At 42.8% G+C, this 17,467-nt stretch overlaps 1 protein-coding gene across 1 annotated transcript in view; it reads right to left on the bottom strand.

The window, feature by feature from the left end:
• The window catches only part of PGM2 (phosphoglucomutase 2), a 36,019-nt gene extending 19,267 nt beyond the window's left edge, over positions 1-16,752 (bottom strand). The window contains exons 1-6 of the mRNA XM_052642043.1: positions 16,627-16,752; positions 12,101-12,268; positions 6,831-6,937; positions 3,622-3,706; positions 1,869-1,952; positions 1,563-1,756 (exon numbers count right to left, since the gene is read on the bottom strand). Coding sequence (XP_052498003.1) covers positions 1,563-1,756; positions 1,869-1,952; positions 3,622-3,706; positions 6,831-6,937; positions 12,101-12,268; positions 16,627-16,740 — 752 coding nt within the window. The 5' untranslated portion in view covers positions 16,741-16,752. The remainder of the gene's footprint in view (positions 1-1,562; positions 1,757-1,868; positions 1,953-3,621; positions 3,707-6,830; positions 6,938-12,100; positions 12,269-16,626) is intronic.
• Between the last annotated feature and the right edge of the window lie 715 nt (positions 16,753-17,467).

The raw sequence follows: 17,467 nt of genomic DNA, 5'->3' as shown, positions 1-17,467 counted from the left end.
AATACTCAAGGAACCGTGTTCAAAGTTGCTGACTCTGGTGCTACGTGGTGAGTAGGAGAAAACTAGAAACGCTTAGTCTTTATGAAGCTCAGTAAGAGAGACAGAAGGAACATGCACAGATGAGTTTTGTTTGGATTACAGACCATTTTTAAATGGTCCCCAACATTTAAAAATTAGAGAATTTCATATACAAAAATCTAGGTTTCCAGTTTTTCTTAGGAGAAAAAAATCAGATAACTGGGAATGCGGGATCTATGTTTGCACATGGTAACACCAATGGCACGGCAGCTCCCTTCAGGTGGGGCGGGGCTTCCACATTCCATACAGGAGCCGCCACTCCCAGACGGTCCAGCAAATACAATACTAGAGACAACCCTGAAGTTCTGCTGCTTAACTATCAGTGGTTTCTTCCTAAGGGGACAATCAGGAGTGATGGGACCCTCGGCATACTAGGGCAGGACAACCCTTCACTCAGCTCCTCTGCTTCCTATCCATGAGCATCACATCTGTGTCACAGGGTTAAACAGGCTGGTACAGTAGCCATTAAAACAAAAGGGTCAGGACTAATGGGAGCTAATACAGAAAGGTATCCATGACAAAGCAGCCAGAGGGGAAAAGGCATAGGACAAGACACATGCACTCTATATTCTTAGTTATGATTTTGAAATACTAATATATTACACGTATATATGTTTATATATGAAATGAAAATTTCTGGGAAGATTAAAAAGTCAACATTTTATTTTTTATTTTTTCAATATAAATTTATTTTAATTGGACTCTCCTTTTTCTCAACATTTTCTATTTGACACCTTCCAACAAGCTTTTTTTTTACATACATATATAGAAGTACGCCCACACACACACACACACACACACACACACACACACACATATATATTATACATACACACACACACACACACACAGAGCTTTCCTGGTGGCTCAGACAGTAAAGTGTCTGCCTGCAATTCAGGAGACCCAGGTTCAAACCCTAGGTCAGGAAGATCCCCTGGAGAAGAAATGGAAACCCACTCCAGTACTCCTGCCTGCAAAATCCCATGGACAGAGGAGCCTGGTAGGCTACAGTCTATGGGGTTGTAAAGAGTTGGACGTGACTGAGTGACTTCACTTTCTTTCTTTACACACACATATACATATATATGAATCTACAACAGAGGTCAGAAAACCATAGCCTGTGGGCCAGCCAGGCAGATCTACAGTCAAGGGATCTGCCACTGAGCTATGCCCCTGAAACCCATTTTTATAAACTTTTTTTTTTAACACAGCTATGTTTGTGTTCGTTCATTTCTGTATCATCTATGGCTGCTTTCTTGCAACCACAGAGCTGGGTAGTTGAGCAACATAGTGGCTCACATAGCCAAAAGCATTCACTGTCTTTTTAAGAAAAGTTGCCAACCCCTCATCTACAGCCTCTTAAGTCAGATGCAGTAACAGTATATAAATAGTAACAGTATAGAATACCAGTTGAGGACAAAAATGTAATGAAAACATAATTTGGTTGAATCACATTAATTTAACTCAGTTTCCCACCCATTTACCTGTGAAAACAGTATTTTTTAAGGTCTTCAAAGTAGTCTTTATTGATGGAAGCGCTTGGGTCATGTAGGAGCAGACTGCCATTGAGTACAGAATCGTCCCAGGCTTGAGGCCACGGTTCTAGATTTTCTTCAATAGCCTGTGAAATCCCTTTATCATGAGGAGAGATGATCTGAGCCCCATTTTCCCAGTAGACCTGGAGAACATGGGAACATATCCAGACGGTTTAGAGTTCATCCGTTCCCTGTGCTCCCAAGGCACAGACTTCAGATGGAAGGACATAAGTACGGAGAGAAAAATGAAAATACCTTGTAACCATTATCCTGCTTTGGATTGTGAGAGGCAGTTATCATGATTCCAGCACAAAGTTTCAAATGTGATACTGTGTAGGGCTGTAATATAGTAGGAAACAAGAACAATTGGAAGCAAAAAATTAGATATATATTTGAAAGTCTACCATACATTGTTTGTACCATTTTCCCTCTAATAAAAATAATATATAAAGATCATAATGTGTCATACAATATTTTTGTGCCACATCCAAGGAGTATACTCTGATTACCCTTAAAACTCACTGCTCAAAATTCTGTGATGTGTACCCTAAGTAAGAAAGGCGAGTATTTTCCTGTGTATCTTTTTATCCTATCTTCTCCTTGGTGAAGGTAGAAAATCCTTTACACAGTATGATGTTCTGACTCTCCACTGCACATGCTTTTAAGCCTTCTGCTTAGGAAGGAAGCTTATGGCTTCAGTTTCTTCTTTCCAGCTGCATCCTCTGCTCTCCTTTCCCTGATTTGCTTTTAAGTAAAGGGTTGAGGAAAATATGGACAAGATGGAGAGAGCTCTCAGAGCTTGCATTTATCTCCCACTCCAGGGCTGACTATCCCACTCTTGTATTTCTACATAGCTCCCATCTTTATAAGACTACTTCCCCAAATGGGGAGAGGATCCCCTATGGCTACACCTGAGGTTTACTCTACACAGGGAGCCTGAAATTCTCCCTGTCCATCCCCCTCTATCCTCCCACCAAAAATCAGTGGTCACTTGTCCCTCTAGGAGGTATCTCACGTTCCCCAGGTGTCCTGGAGCAAAGAAAAAGGGAGAATTACTCCACTACTTGGGCCAGTGATCATGAGACACTTATTTAATTCATGTCTGATATAAAAACAATAGCTACCAACATTAATATAGTACAGAAGACCAAGGATGCCTGAACACATTGCAGTTTTTCCATCAAACAGTAAAATTTGAGCCACATTTGGATGTGACATTGAGCATCTACTGGGATATTCATAAGCTAGGAGGAGCTGCACTTACCTGTCTGTGCACTAGAGACAGGAAACGCAAAGCTAGTGGAGATTACGTCTGTATTTATACACTCTTATTTCTACTTGATGGAAGTAAGTGCATTCGAATTATGTTTCTGGTTTAATTTCTAAAAACATATATTTTGAGCATCTGGCCCTACTCTTACAAGTTCATTTCTACTTAAAAGGAACAGCTGTCGTAGTACCTGTTATCCTTTTATTTAGATTCTGTTACAATAGGAATTTGATAAAAATCTTACTAAAACATGCCAAGCATGCTTCTGGCACTGGCTATGAATAGCATTTAGAGTGAAACACTCATATATAAAAAGTTGGTACGCCAACTTGTCAAAAATTTCATGGTAAGACATGATTTGAAGTGAATTCAGAGTTAGATTCGAGGAGTTTCCTAATTGCGGTAGCTGAGAAAAAGAATACAAACCAAATTAAAAAGCAAAAAGACAAACAGACAAAAGACATTCTGCTAACCAGCGAAAATATCTTCTGAATGCAAGCAAAAGAAAAAATGCACTAAAAAAAAAAAAGAAATAAATTCTGATGAATCAAAAGTTGAACACCAGAGAAATACTACTAGGGTGTGGGAGGAACATTCCTGGAGAGGAAAGTCTTGATAAAAGGCAAGGAGCCCTTCTGTCTTTCAAACAACTGAATCCCAAGAGAACTAAAGATGGTAAAACCTGGCCATGTCCCACCCCTGATCCTGGGACAGGAAATTATAAAGGCAAACACTTACCACAAAAGGGGTTGGGGTTATATCAGAAAAGAGGTACACCGGAATCCCCTGGCTGATAAACGTGGTTGCAGCAAGTCGGGCAAATCTGGAAATGCAGAGTGACCGGGGAGAAAAGGAGAGTAGAGCTGTCAGGAGAGCAGGTGACAACAGAGAAGAAAATGAAGGTCCAACCATTTATTTTTTATTTTTATATTTATATGACCACCCCAGGTCTCAGTTGCAGCACTCCAGATCTTTAGGTGCGGCATGCAAGCTCTTAGTTGTGGTATGTGAGATCTAGTTCCCTGATCTGGGATCAAACCAAGGCCTCCTGCATTGGGAGCATGGAGTCTAGCCAGTGGACCACCAGGGAAGTCCCCCAACCGTTTCTTTAGACTGAGAACAGCAGCCAGATCGATGAAAACCTTAATTATACTCTGCTGGTAGAGAACATTAAGGCTGGAGGAACCTAAGGAGTCATTTCATTCCACCCCTTTGTTTAAAAGAAATGGGACTAAAGTTGAGAAAGGCCAGATGGCTTGTCCCATGTCCACCGGGCACACAGCAGCTAAGCCAGGCTGCACCCAAATCTCATAGCTCTCTTCCATCTCAGTGGGTCTCAGCCAAGGGCAGTGCTGCTCCCATGGGACACCTGAACCATCTGGAGACAATTTCGGCTGTCACGGGGGTAGGGTGCTAGTGGCAGCTGGTGGATGGGGGCCAGGGATGCTGCTAAGCACCCACAGGCACAGGGCAGTGCCTACAGTGAAGACTTATCTGGCCCTGTACCAAGCAGCATGGCACCAGGCAGAATGGAGAACTCTATCCACAGCTGTCACTACCCAGGATATGCCATGAAGACTAGTATTTGAGTCAACATTGTCCTCTACAAAACACACGGCACACTGTCGTGAGTGAGTGTGAGATATATGTGGGACACACGTCTGTATATGATACACACACATCTTGGCTCCTTTCAGCTCTTAAAAGATGACAAATTTTTGACACTTTTACATATTTCTCAATTTCCACAGCATCTGGCTTAAGGCAGGACACAAAGCATGGCATCAAGTCTCTCTTCATGCTTAAAGTATTTCATCACAATGAACAATTTACTTCCAAGGAACAACATTACACTATTAGAGGATTAAACAAAGTATTTGATCATTCTCTCAAATATTTCTTGAGCACTAACTGCATGGGACACTATTTTGGGAGCTGGCTGGGGCAGAAACAGCAGATCTTTAACAACTCAGGCATTAAAATTCCTAGAATTAAGAGCAATTTAAAAATGATTTTGACAATTTAAAAAATTCCCCTGTATAGGAGAAAGTAAAAAAAACAGCAAATTTTAGCAAAAATAATTTAAATGAAAACCTGAATTAGATACATAGTGCATTCACTAGAAGGTACAGAAGTCACTTTTACAACCTCAGGAAATGACATTGTTCATGGTAAGCTATCGAGAGGAAGTGTTCCAGTAAAAAAGGGGGTCATATAACATGATTATGACCAGTGATGGGCAAACTCCAGGCATTCTGAACTTTATTCAGTCATGAATTGTTCATGGCTGTTTTCACGCTATATGGCAGAGCTGCGTGGTTGTAACGGAGACTGTGCAGCCTACAGTGTGTAAGGTATTTAGTATTTGCCCTTTGGGGAAAAAGTTTGCTGACCCCTGGTGCCAGCCTCTTTATGTTTAAATTGTGGTACCTTCTCTCACTTTATGATCTTAGGGCAAAAAGTACATAGATTACAGGTTTTGTGAGGACTAAATAAGTAAATACCTAGGTGCCTAACTCGCATTCAGCACTTGAATGATTCTAGCATCACCACCACCATCACACCACCATCATTAACACTACCACCACCACTATCATCACCATCATCACCACCATCACCATCATCATCTGCCTATAGCTACAAAAGACAGTCTCATTGGTTTGGGAATGTTACAAGAATGCACTTTGCAATGGGCACTTAAGAATGAGAAGAAGCTCATGAGGCTTACAAATAGTAGAAGAAAAAAATTACATAAGAGGAAGAAAAGTGAGAAGGAGAAATAATGCTGCTGTTGTTCAGGTGCCCAGTCGTGTCCGACTCCTTCAGACCCCATGGACTGCCATACGCCAGGCCTCTCTGTCCCTCACCATCTCCTGAAGTTTGCTCAAGTTCATGTCCATTGCATCCAGCCATCTAAATCCTATGATGCCTTCTTCTACTTCTACCTTCAATCTTTCCCAGAATCAGGGACTTTTCCAATGAGTCATCCGTTTGCATCAGATGACCAAAATACTGGAGTTTCAACTTGGGCATCATTCCTTCCAACAAGTATTCAGGGTTGATTTCCCTTAAGATTGACTGATTTGATCTCCTTGCTGTCCAAGGGAGTCTCAGGAGTCTTCTCCAGCACCACAGTTCGAAGGCATCAAGACAGGAGATATCAAGGGAACATTTTGCCCAAGGATGGGCACAATAAATGACAAACAGTAGAGACCCTAGTAGACGCTAAAGAGATCAAGAAGGGAAGGAAAAAATACATGGAAGAACTGTATAAAAAAAGATCCAGATGAACTGGATGACGACGATGGTGTGGTCAGCCACCCAGACCCAAACATTCTGGAGAGCAAAGTCAAGTGGGCCTTAGGAAGCACTGCTGTTAATAAAGCTAGTGTGTGTGACAGAATTCCAGTAGAACTATTCAAAACCCTAAAGGATGATGACATCAAGGTGCTGCATTCAATATGTCAGCAAATCTGGAAGACCCAGCAGTGACCACAGGATTGGACAAGGTCCATTCTCATCCCAATTCCCAAAAAGGGTAGTACTAAAGAATGTGCTAACCACTGGACAATTGCACTCATCGCCCTTATTAAGGTCACGCTTAAAACTTTGCATCCTAGGCTTCAGCATTATGTGTACCAAGAACTTCCAGATGTCTAAGCTGGATTTAGAAAAGGAAGAGGAACCAGAAATAATATTGCCACTTATAAAAAATTGTGTTAGATAGGTATTAAGTTCTACATTGTCTAAATAATTACATTTTCTTAACCCAAACATAAAACTAGAATTATTAAAAGTTACAAACAGAACCTACCCATCTTTTTTATAGTTAAGCAATATAGCTGACAAATGTATTTAATGCCAACCTATTGAAATGGTGATTACAAATAAAACTACAAAATACACGACAAAAATGTAGTTTCCTGAATATTAATATCTTTACATACCTTCTGCTGCTGCCTCCACTTGCTGGATGGGCTCGAGCATCAAAGCTGATCACAACACCTCTTTGCTTCAGGTCACTGAATTGTTTTTCTAGGTACCGGCAAAATCCCTAAAAAACACCCCATGAATTACAAGACTATGTATGTTTTAACACGCTAAACCAAAAATTGATCAAGTTTTCTCTGCTTCCACAAGAGAATACTGTAGCAGGAGAGAAATCCCTCAGTAACTAAGTGAACTGCACAATAGGAAAATAACAGCTTTATTTATTTTCTATCTGTATGTATCAGGTACTGTGTTGGACACTTAGTGTTTATTATCAGTAATCCTAGATCAACTTGGCCAATAAATCCCATTTTACAGATGGAAAAGCTAGAACTTTCAATGACTGGCCCAGTTTCAGATACACAAATAGCAGAGCCTAGATTTGTACCTGCAAGCCATGAAATTAAGAGGCCTGCTCCTTGGAAGAAAAGCTATGATCAACCTAGAGAGCACACTAAAAAGCAGAGATATTATTTTGCTGACAAAGGTCCATCTAGTCAAAGATATGGTTTTTCCAGTAGTCATGTACGGATGTGAGAGTTGGACCATAAAGAAGGCTGAGCACTGAAGAACTGATACTTTTGAACCGTGGTGTTGGAGAAGACTCTTGAGAGTCCCTTGGACTGCAAGGAGATCAAACCAGTCAATCCTAAAGGAAATCAACCCTGAATATTCATTGGAAGGACTGATGCTAAAGTTGAAGCTCCACTACTTTGGCCACCTGATGCAAACAGCTGACTCATTTGAAAAGACCCTGATCTTGGGAAGATTGAAGGCAGGAGGAGAAGGGGACGACAGAGGATGAGATGGTCGCAAGGCATCACTGACTCGATGGGCATGAGTTTGAGTAAGCTCCGGGAATTGGTGATGCACAGGGAGGCCTGGAGTGCTGCAGTCCATGGGGTTGCAAAGAGTTGGACATGACTGAGCGATTGAACAACAACAGACTTGTGCCTGGGTCTAGTTAGAGGTGGTTCAGTGCTAAATTAAAAGTACACAGAATCTGTGGGCTTATACCACCACTTATGAACAAATGACAAGTTCCTTATCTCTCAGTGCCTCAGTTTTCTCTTCTGTAAAATGGGAATAGTACCTACTTCTAAGGATTGCATGAGGACTAACTGAGTTAGAAGATGTCATGTGCTAAGGATTTAACACCAAGGATGCACTATGTGTTTGCTGTCATGAGCATTATTTTTACTGTCAAAGCTTGCACCCATTTGCACCCATTCAAATCTAAAATCTCTGAGGACAAGGAGGTGTTTCAGATATTTCAACCTGCTCTATATAAAGAAAAGTAAAAGAAAGTCAACACAGTTGGTAAGATTTTGTCAGTTAACAGATCTAAACTCGTTCTGTTTGTGAAATTATTTTCCAGCAGACTGGTCTTAAGGAGGCTCTATCAGTCCACTATTATACAAATAAAAATTGTGCAGAGTTGGGCTATTTCCATCCACCTAGAAATGGTGGAACACACAATTCCTGCATCTTAGTGGGTACAGTAACATCACCTCAGTCTGAAATATGGACGATTAGAAAACTGTGAACTTTGACTTCAAGAGGTTCCAATTACTGGACAAAATAGGTTTTATTACAGAACAAAAGGAAGTCTGGTTGACTGCGTTATAATCACGGTTCATATTACTTATTTCACTTTGATTAAAAGAAGTCATAAAATGAAGTGTAACTCTTATTTTTGGTAGGGCAATATTTCACAGCTTTGTTGCCAGAGTGGTCCCAGTTTAGAAAGCCTTTAGCTTTTCTTGTACAAAAATACTGCATCGGGCAAATCTTCTGAAGCCTCTGAGGGATACAAAGTAACAAGCACACATGGGAGCGGTTTTTGTGGGGTTCCTAGAAGGTACGCAGATGCTCACACTCTAAGGCTTCCCATAGTGATAGTGCCCTCTCTCTGGCCCTGGTGGACCCCTGAGGTATGGCCCCAATGTTCAAGAGGGTCAAAAGCATTCAGTTCAGTTCAGTCATGTCCAACTCTGCGACCCCAAGGACTGCAGCACACCAGGCTTCCCCGTCCATCACCAACTCCCGGAGCTTACTCAAACTCCTGTTCATTGAGTCGGTGATGCCATCCAACCATCTCATCCTCTGTCATCCCCTTCTCCTCCTGCCTTCAATCTTTCCCACATCAGGGTCTTTTCCAATGAGTCGGCTCTTCACATCAGGTGGCCAAAGTATTGAAGTTTCAGCTCAGCATCAGTCCTTCCAGTGAATATTCAGGACTGATTTCCTTTAGGATTGACTCGTTGGATCTTCTTGCAGTCCAAGGACTCTCAAGAGTCTTCTCCAACACCATAGTTCAAAAGCATCGATTCTTCTGTGCTCAGCTTTCTTTATAGTCTAAATCTCACATCCATATATGACTACTGGAAAAACCATAGCTTTGACTAGACATACCTTTGTTGGTAAAGTAATGTCTCTGCTATATAATATGCCGTCTAGGTTGGTCATAGCTTTTCTTCCAAGGAGCAAGCATCTTTTAATTACATGGTTGCATTCCCTGTTTTCAAAGATTTTGGAGCCCAAGAAAATAAAGTCTGTCACTGTTTCCATTGTTTCCCCATCTATTTGCCATGAAGTGATGGGACTGGATGCCTTGATCTTAGTTTTTTGAGTGTTGAATTTTAAGCCAGCTTTTTCACTCTCTTCTTTCACCTTCATCAAGAGGTTCTTTAGTTCCTCTTCTCTTTCTGCCCTAAGGGTAGTGTCAGATACTTAAAACTAAGATACTTAGACTAACTCCTTCAGCCTTTTAAAGCATTCTAAAATCCCTATTGTCTTCAAAGGGCTCTAAAAAACTCTAGGGCCTGCTGAGGTTGAGTACCTGAGGGCACAACTAAGAGAAGGTGGGATGCTTTTTCCACAGAAGAGACTCACTGAAGGGTCAAAATATTATCGTAGAACAGAAGAAATACCCTTTATATGGTTTCCAAAGGTTAAACTAAACCAATATGGAAAAGCTACAGAAAGACAGATTTGGCTCAAAATAAAGAAACCATTCTTAAATGAGAATGATCCAAAAATAGGATGGCTATTTCAGAAGACAATGAATTCTCCATCATTGATGTATCATGGCTCAGTTAAGGAACCTAACAGGAAATGATAACCTCCAGCAATGAGGCAAACAATACAAAAATTTCCCTCTAGTCTCTGTCCTGTTTCCCACCAGGATATTCCTGACTCACATCCACCAGCTTCTTAAATACAACCAGATGAATCTGGGACACCAATAGGACGAGAGTCCACACAAGGGACCAGCAAGCAGGGAGTGTTCAGAAGACTCCAGCCTCCACACCAGCCCATGTGATGCCAAAAGCAGCCACCCCACTGAGCCCTACCCACATTACTGATCTGTGAGCAAAATAAATGTGCATGTTGTTTAAAACCACCGTGTTTCATGTGATTTGTTGTACAGTCCTAGTAACAGAGCAGAGGGCAACCTTATCCATCAGCGTGATCCCATGTTATCCATAAACTAGAACAAGATTCTCAGGCTCACTTTATTCCAAGTCTTCGCTCCAGAAAGATCTCAGGGAGCCCTACTGCTTAACAGGTATGTGTAGCCAGTGGCTTCCAGGGCAATTCGGTACCTTATGCAAGATTTCTTTCTTAGGATTTTGCTAGAACATGCCCAACTCTGTCTTTTTAAGTACACGTAAGTACACATAATCACCAGTAGTTAATTTTCCCAGCCTTTTCTTTCCCGGACTAAAACGACCTTCATTTTTAACATGTCCCAGCAGCTGAAGAAACAGAATGACCTGTTCCACTTCATTTTCCTCATAGACAGAACTCTCAACACTCAGCGGCAGCTGTTCTGTCAAAGGCTTCATCTTTATTCCTAAAAGCTGAATGTAGCCCCGAAAGCAAAATTCACAAATAAAGGCAAAGAAACTCAGCAATAATTTCCAACTATACTATAAATTAAAACTAAATAGAACTAATAACTCTTGGTTATTCTGGCAGTTAAAAAAAGTTTAAACACTGGTATCTGTACAACCATAACAAAAGTTATAAAAACAGAAAAGTCTGTTGGTTTGTTGGTGGATTTGCACTGGAATGAAGCACCATGAGGGAATCTGTCTGCTTTAGTCATTTTTATATCCCTGATCCCCAGCACCTAATAAATCTCTGTGAAATGAATAAATGAATGAATGAATTTCAAAACAATGCTGCTTCCACTGACTGTAAAAGTCTAACTTTATGGAGTAAATGTGTGACACCCTGTGCTGAGGCAAACCCACCAGACTATTCCATAATGAAACCAAATTAGGTCTGTCAAATACAAAAGGTGCCTGGAGTTAAATTAATTAAATGAGGAGGCCATTGGACTGAGGTTGCTTTAATGCCCTAGGAGCCTACTAAGCAAGCCAAAAACCTAACCTCCTAAAAGCCTCAAGGTGAAGAATTTATAACTGAAAAACAGCCAATCACAAACAGCCAGCTAAGCCTCCCCAAATACGGCACCCACTTGAGCTGGAGCCAACCTGGTAATTTCCTTGCTTTGTTTCTGCCTCTCCTCTATAAAAGCCTTTCCCCTAGTTCCTGTCAGTGGAGCGCTCTGAGGGCGAGCAGACTATGTGACCCTAAAACATGGCACTCTTGCACGGGGATCATTTTGAGCTGAGGCCATCAGGAGCCGGCAGACCAGAGAAAACCTTTTACTTCTTCCTTATCTACCTAGAAGACTTCGGATAAGGAGCCTGATCCTGAAAGAGAGCTATTACCGGAGATAACTTTAAATCTGAAAGAGCCATCTGTATGGCAGGCAAATAGCTACCAAACATCTCCTTTTCTACTGTCCTATGGACAGTATAAAACCCATATATATATATATATATACATATATATATATATATATATATATATTTATATTTGAAAAGTCCATCTCCTGTCACTCTCCACTTTGAAGCTTCAACTGCTAGATTTGCCCTTGGGTCTCACTGCGTTTATGGGGCTCTAAAATGTATATAATTAAACTTGTTTACTCTTGTTAATCTGTCTTATGCCAATTTAATTAACAGACCAACCAAAGACTCTAGACGTGTACAGAAAAACTATTTTCTCCCACAGTTCCTAACTGCTTCCAGTTTAGAACTGCTAGATTCAAATAGATTTTTGCTCAAATAAATTTCTTAAAAAATGTGCTTCAGTTTATTTTTTAACACTGGGAAAATGTTAAGAATTAAGTAGTATACAAATGTGGTACCTGTGTCGTCTGAATGATGGTCAAGTCATTCATATGAGAAATTCCTGCTCCCATAGCAGCTCGGAGGCCAGCTGTCCCAAATTCCATTCGAGCGCTGAAACATTTTTGTAGTTCTTCTGTATTACCTGCTGCAATGAGTTGTTTCACTGACTCCAAAGTTAAAGGATTCTGCAAAACAGGAATGTATATGCCAGATATAGTCAGGTGAATGACATAATGAAAAAGCTAAAAACAACAACAACAACAACAACAAACCAACCCATAATAATTCTAACCTACAGGAGAAAAAAGTATATATGTATGTATTTGAAAAGAATATATATATACACACACACACACACACATACATATACATATTGTTATTGCTGTTCTTCAGTCGCTAAGTCATGTCAGACTCTTTTGCAACCGCATGGACTGTAGCCCACCAGGCTCCTCTGTCTATGGGGTTTTCCAGGCAAGAATACTGGAGTGGGTTGCCATTTCTTTCTCTAGGGGATCTTCCTGCACCAGGGACCAAGCCCATGTCTCCTGTATTGGCAGGTGGATTCTTTACCACTGAGCCACCAGGGAAGCCCACATATACGTATACACACACATGTATAGGCTTTTCAGTTTTATGAGGCTTTTGGAATTTGAAATATGAAGTTTTTTTTAAAAAATTATGATGTGTGATACTGCGATCTAATAAGAAATAACATGAGACTTCCCTGGCGATCCAGTGGTTAAGACTCCACACTTTCAATGTAGGGGGTGTGGGTTCAATCCCTAGTTAGCAAACTAAGATCCAACACACTGCACAGTGTGAACGAAAAATTAAAAAAAAATTAAGAAATATATATTTATTGTTCCTGAGATGGTAAAGAATCTGCCTGCAATGAGGGAGACCTGGGTTTGATCCCTGGGTTGGGAAGATCCCCTGGAAAAGAGAATGGCAACACATTCCAGTATTCTTGCCTGAAGAATTCCATGGACAGAGGAGCCTGGTGGGCTACAATTCATGGGGTCGCAAAGAGTCGGACAGGACTAAGTGACTAACACTTTATTGTTCCTAGTTTCTAGCAAAGAGGTCATAAAACCCTTGAAATTCCCTGAATGATTAGGATGAAAGTTGTATCTTCTGTTATTCATAATAAATCTCTTTCATCCATACCTGAATTTATCCTAATGAGGTGACCACTGGGAACCAACCAAGTGATCAGCTGATGGGAACTTTCAACTCCATCCTCCCCTGAATTCCAAGAAGGGGAGGGGCTGGAGATTAAGATTAATAACCAGTAGCCAATAATTTAATTAATCACACCTATGTAAAGGCACTGAAGCTCTGCACCTCTTCCCACCATACCTTGCCCTATGGATCTCTTCCAGTTGACCGTTCTTGGGTTGTGTCCTTCATTAAAAAAATTGGTAATAGTAAGTAAAGTGCCTTCCAGAGTTCTATAAGCTATCCTAGCAAATCACTAAACCCTAGAAGGGGGTCATGAGACCCCCTGGTTTACTGCTGCTTGGTCAGAAGTACGGGTGACAATGTGGGGCTTCTGTGGGCATCTTAAGTGGGAGCAATCTTGTGGGATGGAGCCCTTAAGTGGGGGCGGCAGGGGGTCGGGGGGCGGTGGTCTTACACTAACTCTGAGTAGTTAGTGTCACAGTTGAGTTAAATTGACACCCAGTTGGTGTCCACAGAAAAATGAAAACTTGTTTGGTGTGAAAAACTCACATATTTCGTGTCTGAAGTATTATGAGAACAAGGAAATCGGTTTTCCTTTATAATATAAGTATTACTTTCTTCCCTACAAAGGTAAGCACTTTTGGAGAAACGGGATGAATACATAGGTTTTGGGGTCTAGGACTCAGAATGGAATCCCAGCCACATCATCATCCACCAAATGTATACTGTTGGGCAGAATATCTAGTTTCTTGAATTCTGAGTTTCTTCATCTCTAAAATATGAACAACCTATAACCTCCCTTACAAGGTGGTTCTGAGGTGGTTTATAGAACACCCTTTTCTATCTGGCATCTAGTAATAATCAAATGATCATTTTCTTCCCTAATATCTTCAAATTTTCCTAGAGTGATAAGCTTATATAATTTAAATCAAAACACTACTTTGGTAGTATTTTGGTCTTTTAAAAATTATAATGTGTGATACTGTGATATAATAAGAAATACATGAGACTTCCCTGGCAGTCAAATTTGAATCTTGCACTAACTACAATAGGCAGGCAACTAACAAAAACCCCGTTTTATAGATGGAGAAGCCTCAGATATAGTGTCTTGCTTAAACTGCATGAAAAGCATTAACTTAGTACCTTTTCTGTTACATTGACTGCTTCAACTGGACACTCACACGAATCATTCATTTTTGGGGTATAATACACAAAATGTTAATAATGGAGAAAAATGACAATTATATTAATTTCACATCAAACTTTTAAATTAAGAATTCAGGGTAACAAACTTTATTTCTATCTTCCAGCTATCATCTCAAGTAGATAAAGATGCAGGAAAAACGTGTCCACATAATTAAACTTTGAAATGCTACTGCAATAAAACACTGGTTTTCTGGAATTAAGCCCACATTTCCAGATTGTTCCAGATTCAACAAGAAACACATAAAAGCCCATTTTCTTGTTGAAAGCAATAGCCACTGACTACAAAGCACAAGCTGACCTATCAGATTGTCAAGTTAGGGCTCAGATCTGGAATGTAAAAGAGGTTCAACAGATATTTGCAAAGGGAATGAGAAAACACAGAGACTTCGTCCTACTCAATACCCGGTAATTCTTTCATTCACAGTGTAGACGTGGAAAGTCCTAATTGACTTTCAATATCTCTAAAAGACCAAATAGCCAGAGAGAAACCAAACGAGGCAGAAAGATAAGAATAAAAAATCAGGAGGTCAGTGGAGGCCAGAATAAGATGTGCAAATGACACGTCTGTCAGCGTCCAAAGGGATAGGGATGCAGGCACAGTGGAAATGCTGGAGGATACTTGCTGGGGCAATCAGACCCTTGGGGTAATCAGACCACAGTGTTGCAATGCGTTTAGCTGGCCGGAAGTTCCTTCAGGGTGCCTGTCTCAAGTCAAAGAAGAAACTGAGAAAGGAAAGAACAAGAGGAGAGGCAGAAATTAAAAAATGAGAAAAACACCCCCTCACCTCTATCTAGTGAGGTACTCTCTGAATACACAGATACAACATTTTGTAGAAACTGGATTTTTATTTCTTCAAAGGGAAAGTTTTATGAAAATAATTAATTACAATTATGGCTTTAAAAGATTTCTACTCACTGCCAGTAACTGAGTTATCAGAAATGGGGGCCTTTCCCTCCTCCAAAGAATTACAAGAAAAAGGAGTTGCCCATAGCATCCAGAAACAGTCTGTACTGGCATTTCCTGTGCAGGGGCGGGAGGGTGAAGGGGAAGTCCTCACTGACTCAATATCCCAGGCCTCTACCACTGTGCAGGCTTATGGACCATGCAAGTTAGTGAAGAAGTGGGCAGCACCTGCTATGTGATTTGCTGCGGCCCAGTGCAAAACAAAAAAAGGGACTCCTTGTTCAAAATATTTAAAAAAATTTTAAAGTGGGACAGAATATTAAACCAAGTGCTGGGCCCTCTTAGGAGAACAGGTTCTGTGCAACCCAGTGAATCTCTTGTCTTTGAAGTCAGCCCTGGAGACAGACATTGATAAATAAACCCACAAGCAAGTGTTTTTGTTTCTGGCCAATCTCTGTAAGAGGTATGAGGGAGAACAGTATGTTTAAGGAGAGTATTAGAAAGAAAGAGATAATTCACCCTTGGGAGCCAGGGAAGGCCTCTCTACATAAGCCACATTTAAGTTCAGACCTGAAACATGAGTAACCACAGGAGAAAGAAGTTTAGCAGAAGAGAGCCAGAGGAAATTTCCAGGAATGCAAACAGGTGCAAGAGACAGAACAAATAGGAAGGGAGAGACGTAGGTTAGAAAGGAGACTGGGAATGGTGTCTGGAGCTGGGATCCTGCTCCAACACCTCAGGGAGTGAAAAGCTAGGGTGCTGTGTCCAAGGGGCTCCCCATCTTCTTCCCAGCAAAGTCAGAGACCTGGGAAAAACGCCAGAAGCCAAGCGGGCCCAACGGAAAGCACCTATATTGGCAACCAAGCGCCCGGGAATGCCGCTCTGCCAAGTCCCCAGGAGCCTGAGGAACAGGGGGAACAAATCTGGGTCGCTGGGGGATGCACCGCCGACTGCAGACGGCGAGCCCCGCGGGCAGAGTGGCAGGAACCCGATCAGACGAGGCCCCCGGAGCCCGGCTCGCTCCCCTACTCCTGGCTCGCCAGACGGCAGGTTTGGTTCCGGAACAACCTTTCCGGGCCAACTTCGAATGGGCCACAAACCGGCCACACCGAGGAGGCCTGGCGGCCGCCCCTTCACCTTCGGGCAGGACCCGCTCGGCCCCTTGGGGAGGGGAAGAAGCACTTTCACTCGCCACAGGAGAGGGGATCCCGCACCTCCCCCGGGCGCTCCCAGCCCCGAGGGACCCCTCACCTTGTCCCATCTCAGCCACTGGGCCGTCTCTTGGTCCAGCCGGGAGTCCATGCCTGCGTCGCCGCCTCCCGGAGCCCCCGTCCCAGCTGCCGCCGCCACCGCCGCCACCTCCATCCGCGCCGCCACCACCAAGTTCAGGAGGTGGCGAGACCTTCCTTCCGGCGGGGCGGGGAGAGGCGGGGGCGGGGCGGGGAGAGGCGGGGGCGGGGCGGGGAGAGGCGGGGCGGGGCGGGGAGAGGCGGGGGCGGGGCGGGGCGAGGCGGGGAGAGGCGGGGAGAGGCGGGGCGGGGCGGGGCGGGGCGGGGCGGGGCGGGGCGGGGCGAACCGGCTCGGGAGCCACCCGCGTCCGGGAGGAAAATGACGCGCTCGGCCGAGGAGCACGCCTCCCGGCTGTGTGCCCGCGCGCCTGGGCGGGGGAGAGGGAGGCGGGGCAGCGGCATAGAAGTGTGGGTGGGGACGGAGGTGGGGCTGCCGAAAGGTCATGAGGTTGCTCCTATTCACGCTTCAGCCATTCATTCAGGTCCTACTGTGCTCCAGGCACCGGGTCGGGAGCCAGGATCCGAGCACCCGTAAACCCAGAGAGGAGCCTAAAAACTATGCAGAAATTCTGAGGGTCAAGAATAACCGAGAAAAATCTTGAAAAGATTAGGTGGGACGATTAAGATAGATGGTGAGACAGAATGGAGAGTCCAGAAACAAGTCTATCCGTGTGGACGTGTGTGTGTGTATGTGTGTGTGTTTGTGCTCAGTCTTGTCGGACTCTGCGACCCCATGGACTATGGCCCGCCAGGCTTCTGTCTCCATGGGATTTTTCAGTCAAGAAGACTGGAGTGGGTTGCTG

This window comes from Budorcas taxicolor, chromosome 6, assembly GCF_023091745.1.
Source record: "Budorcas taxicolor isolate Tak-1 chromosome 6, Takin1.1, whole genome shotgun sequence".
Taxonomy (NCBI): Eukaryota; Metazoa; Chordata; class Mammalia; order Artiodactyla; family Bovidae; genus Budorcas; species Budorcas taxicolor.
Note: the sequence above shows the minus strand (reverse complement) of the source record. Positions and strands in the feature narration are given on the sequence as shown.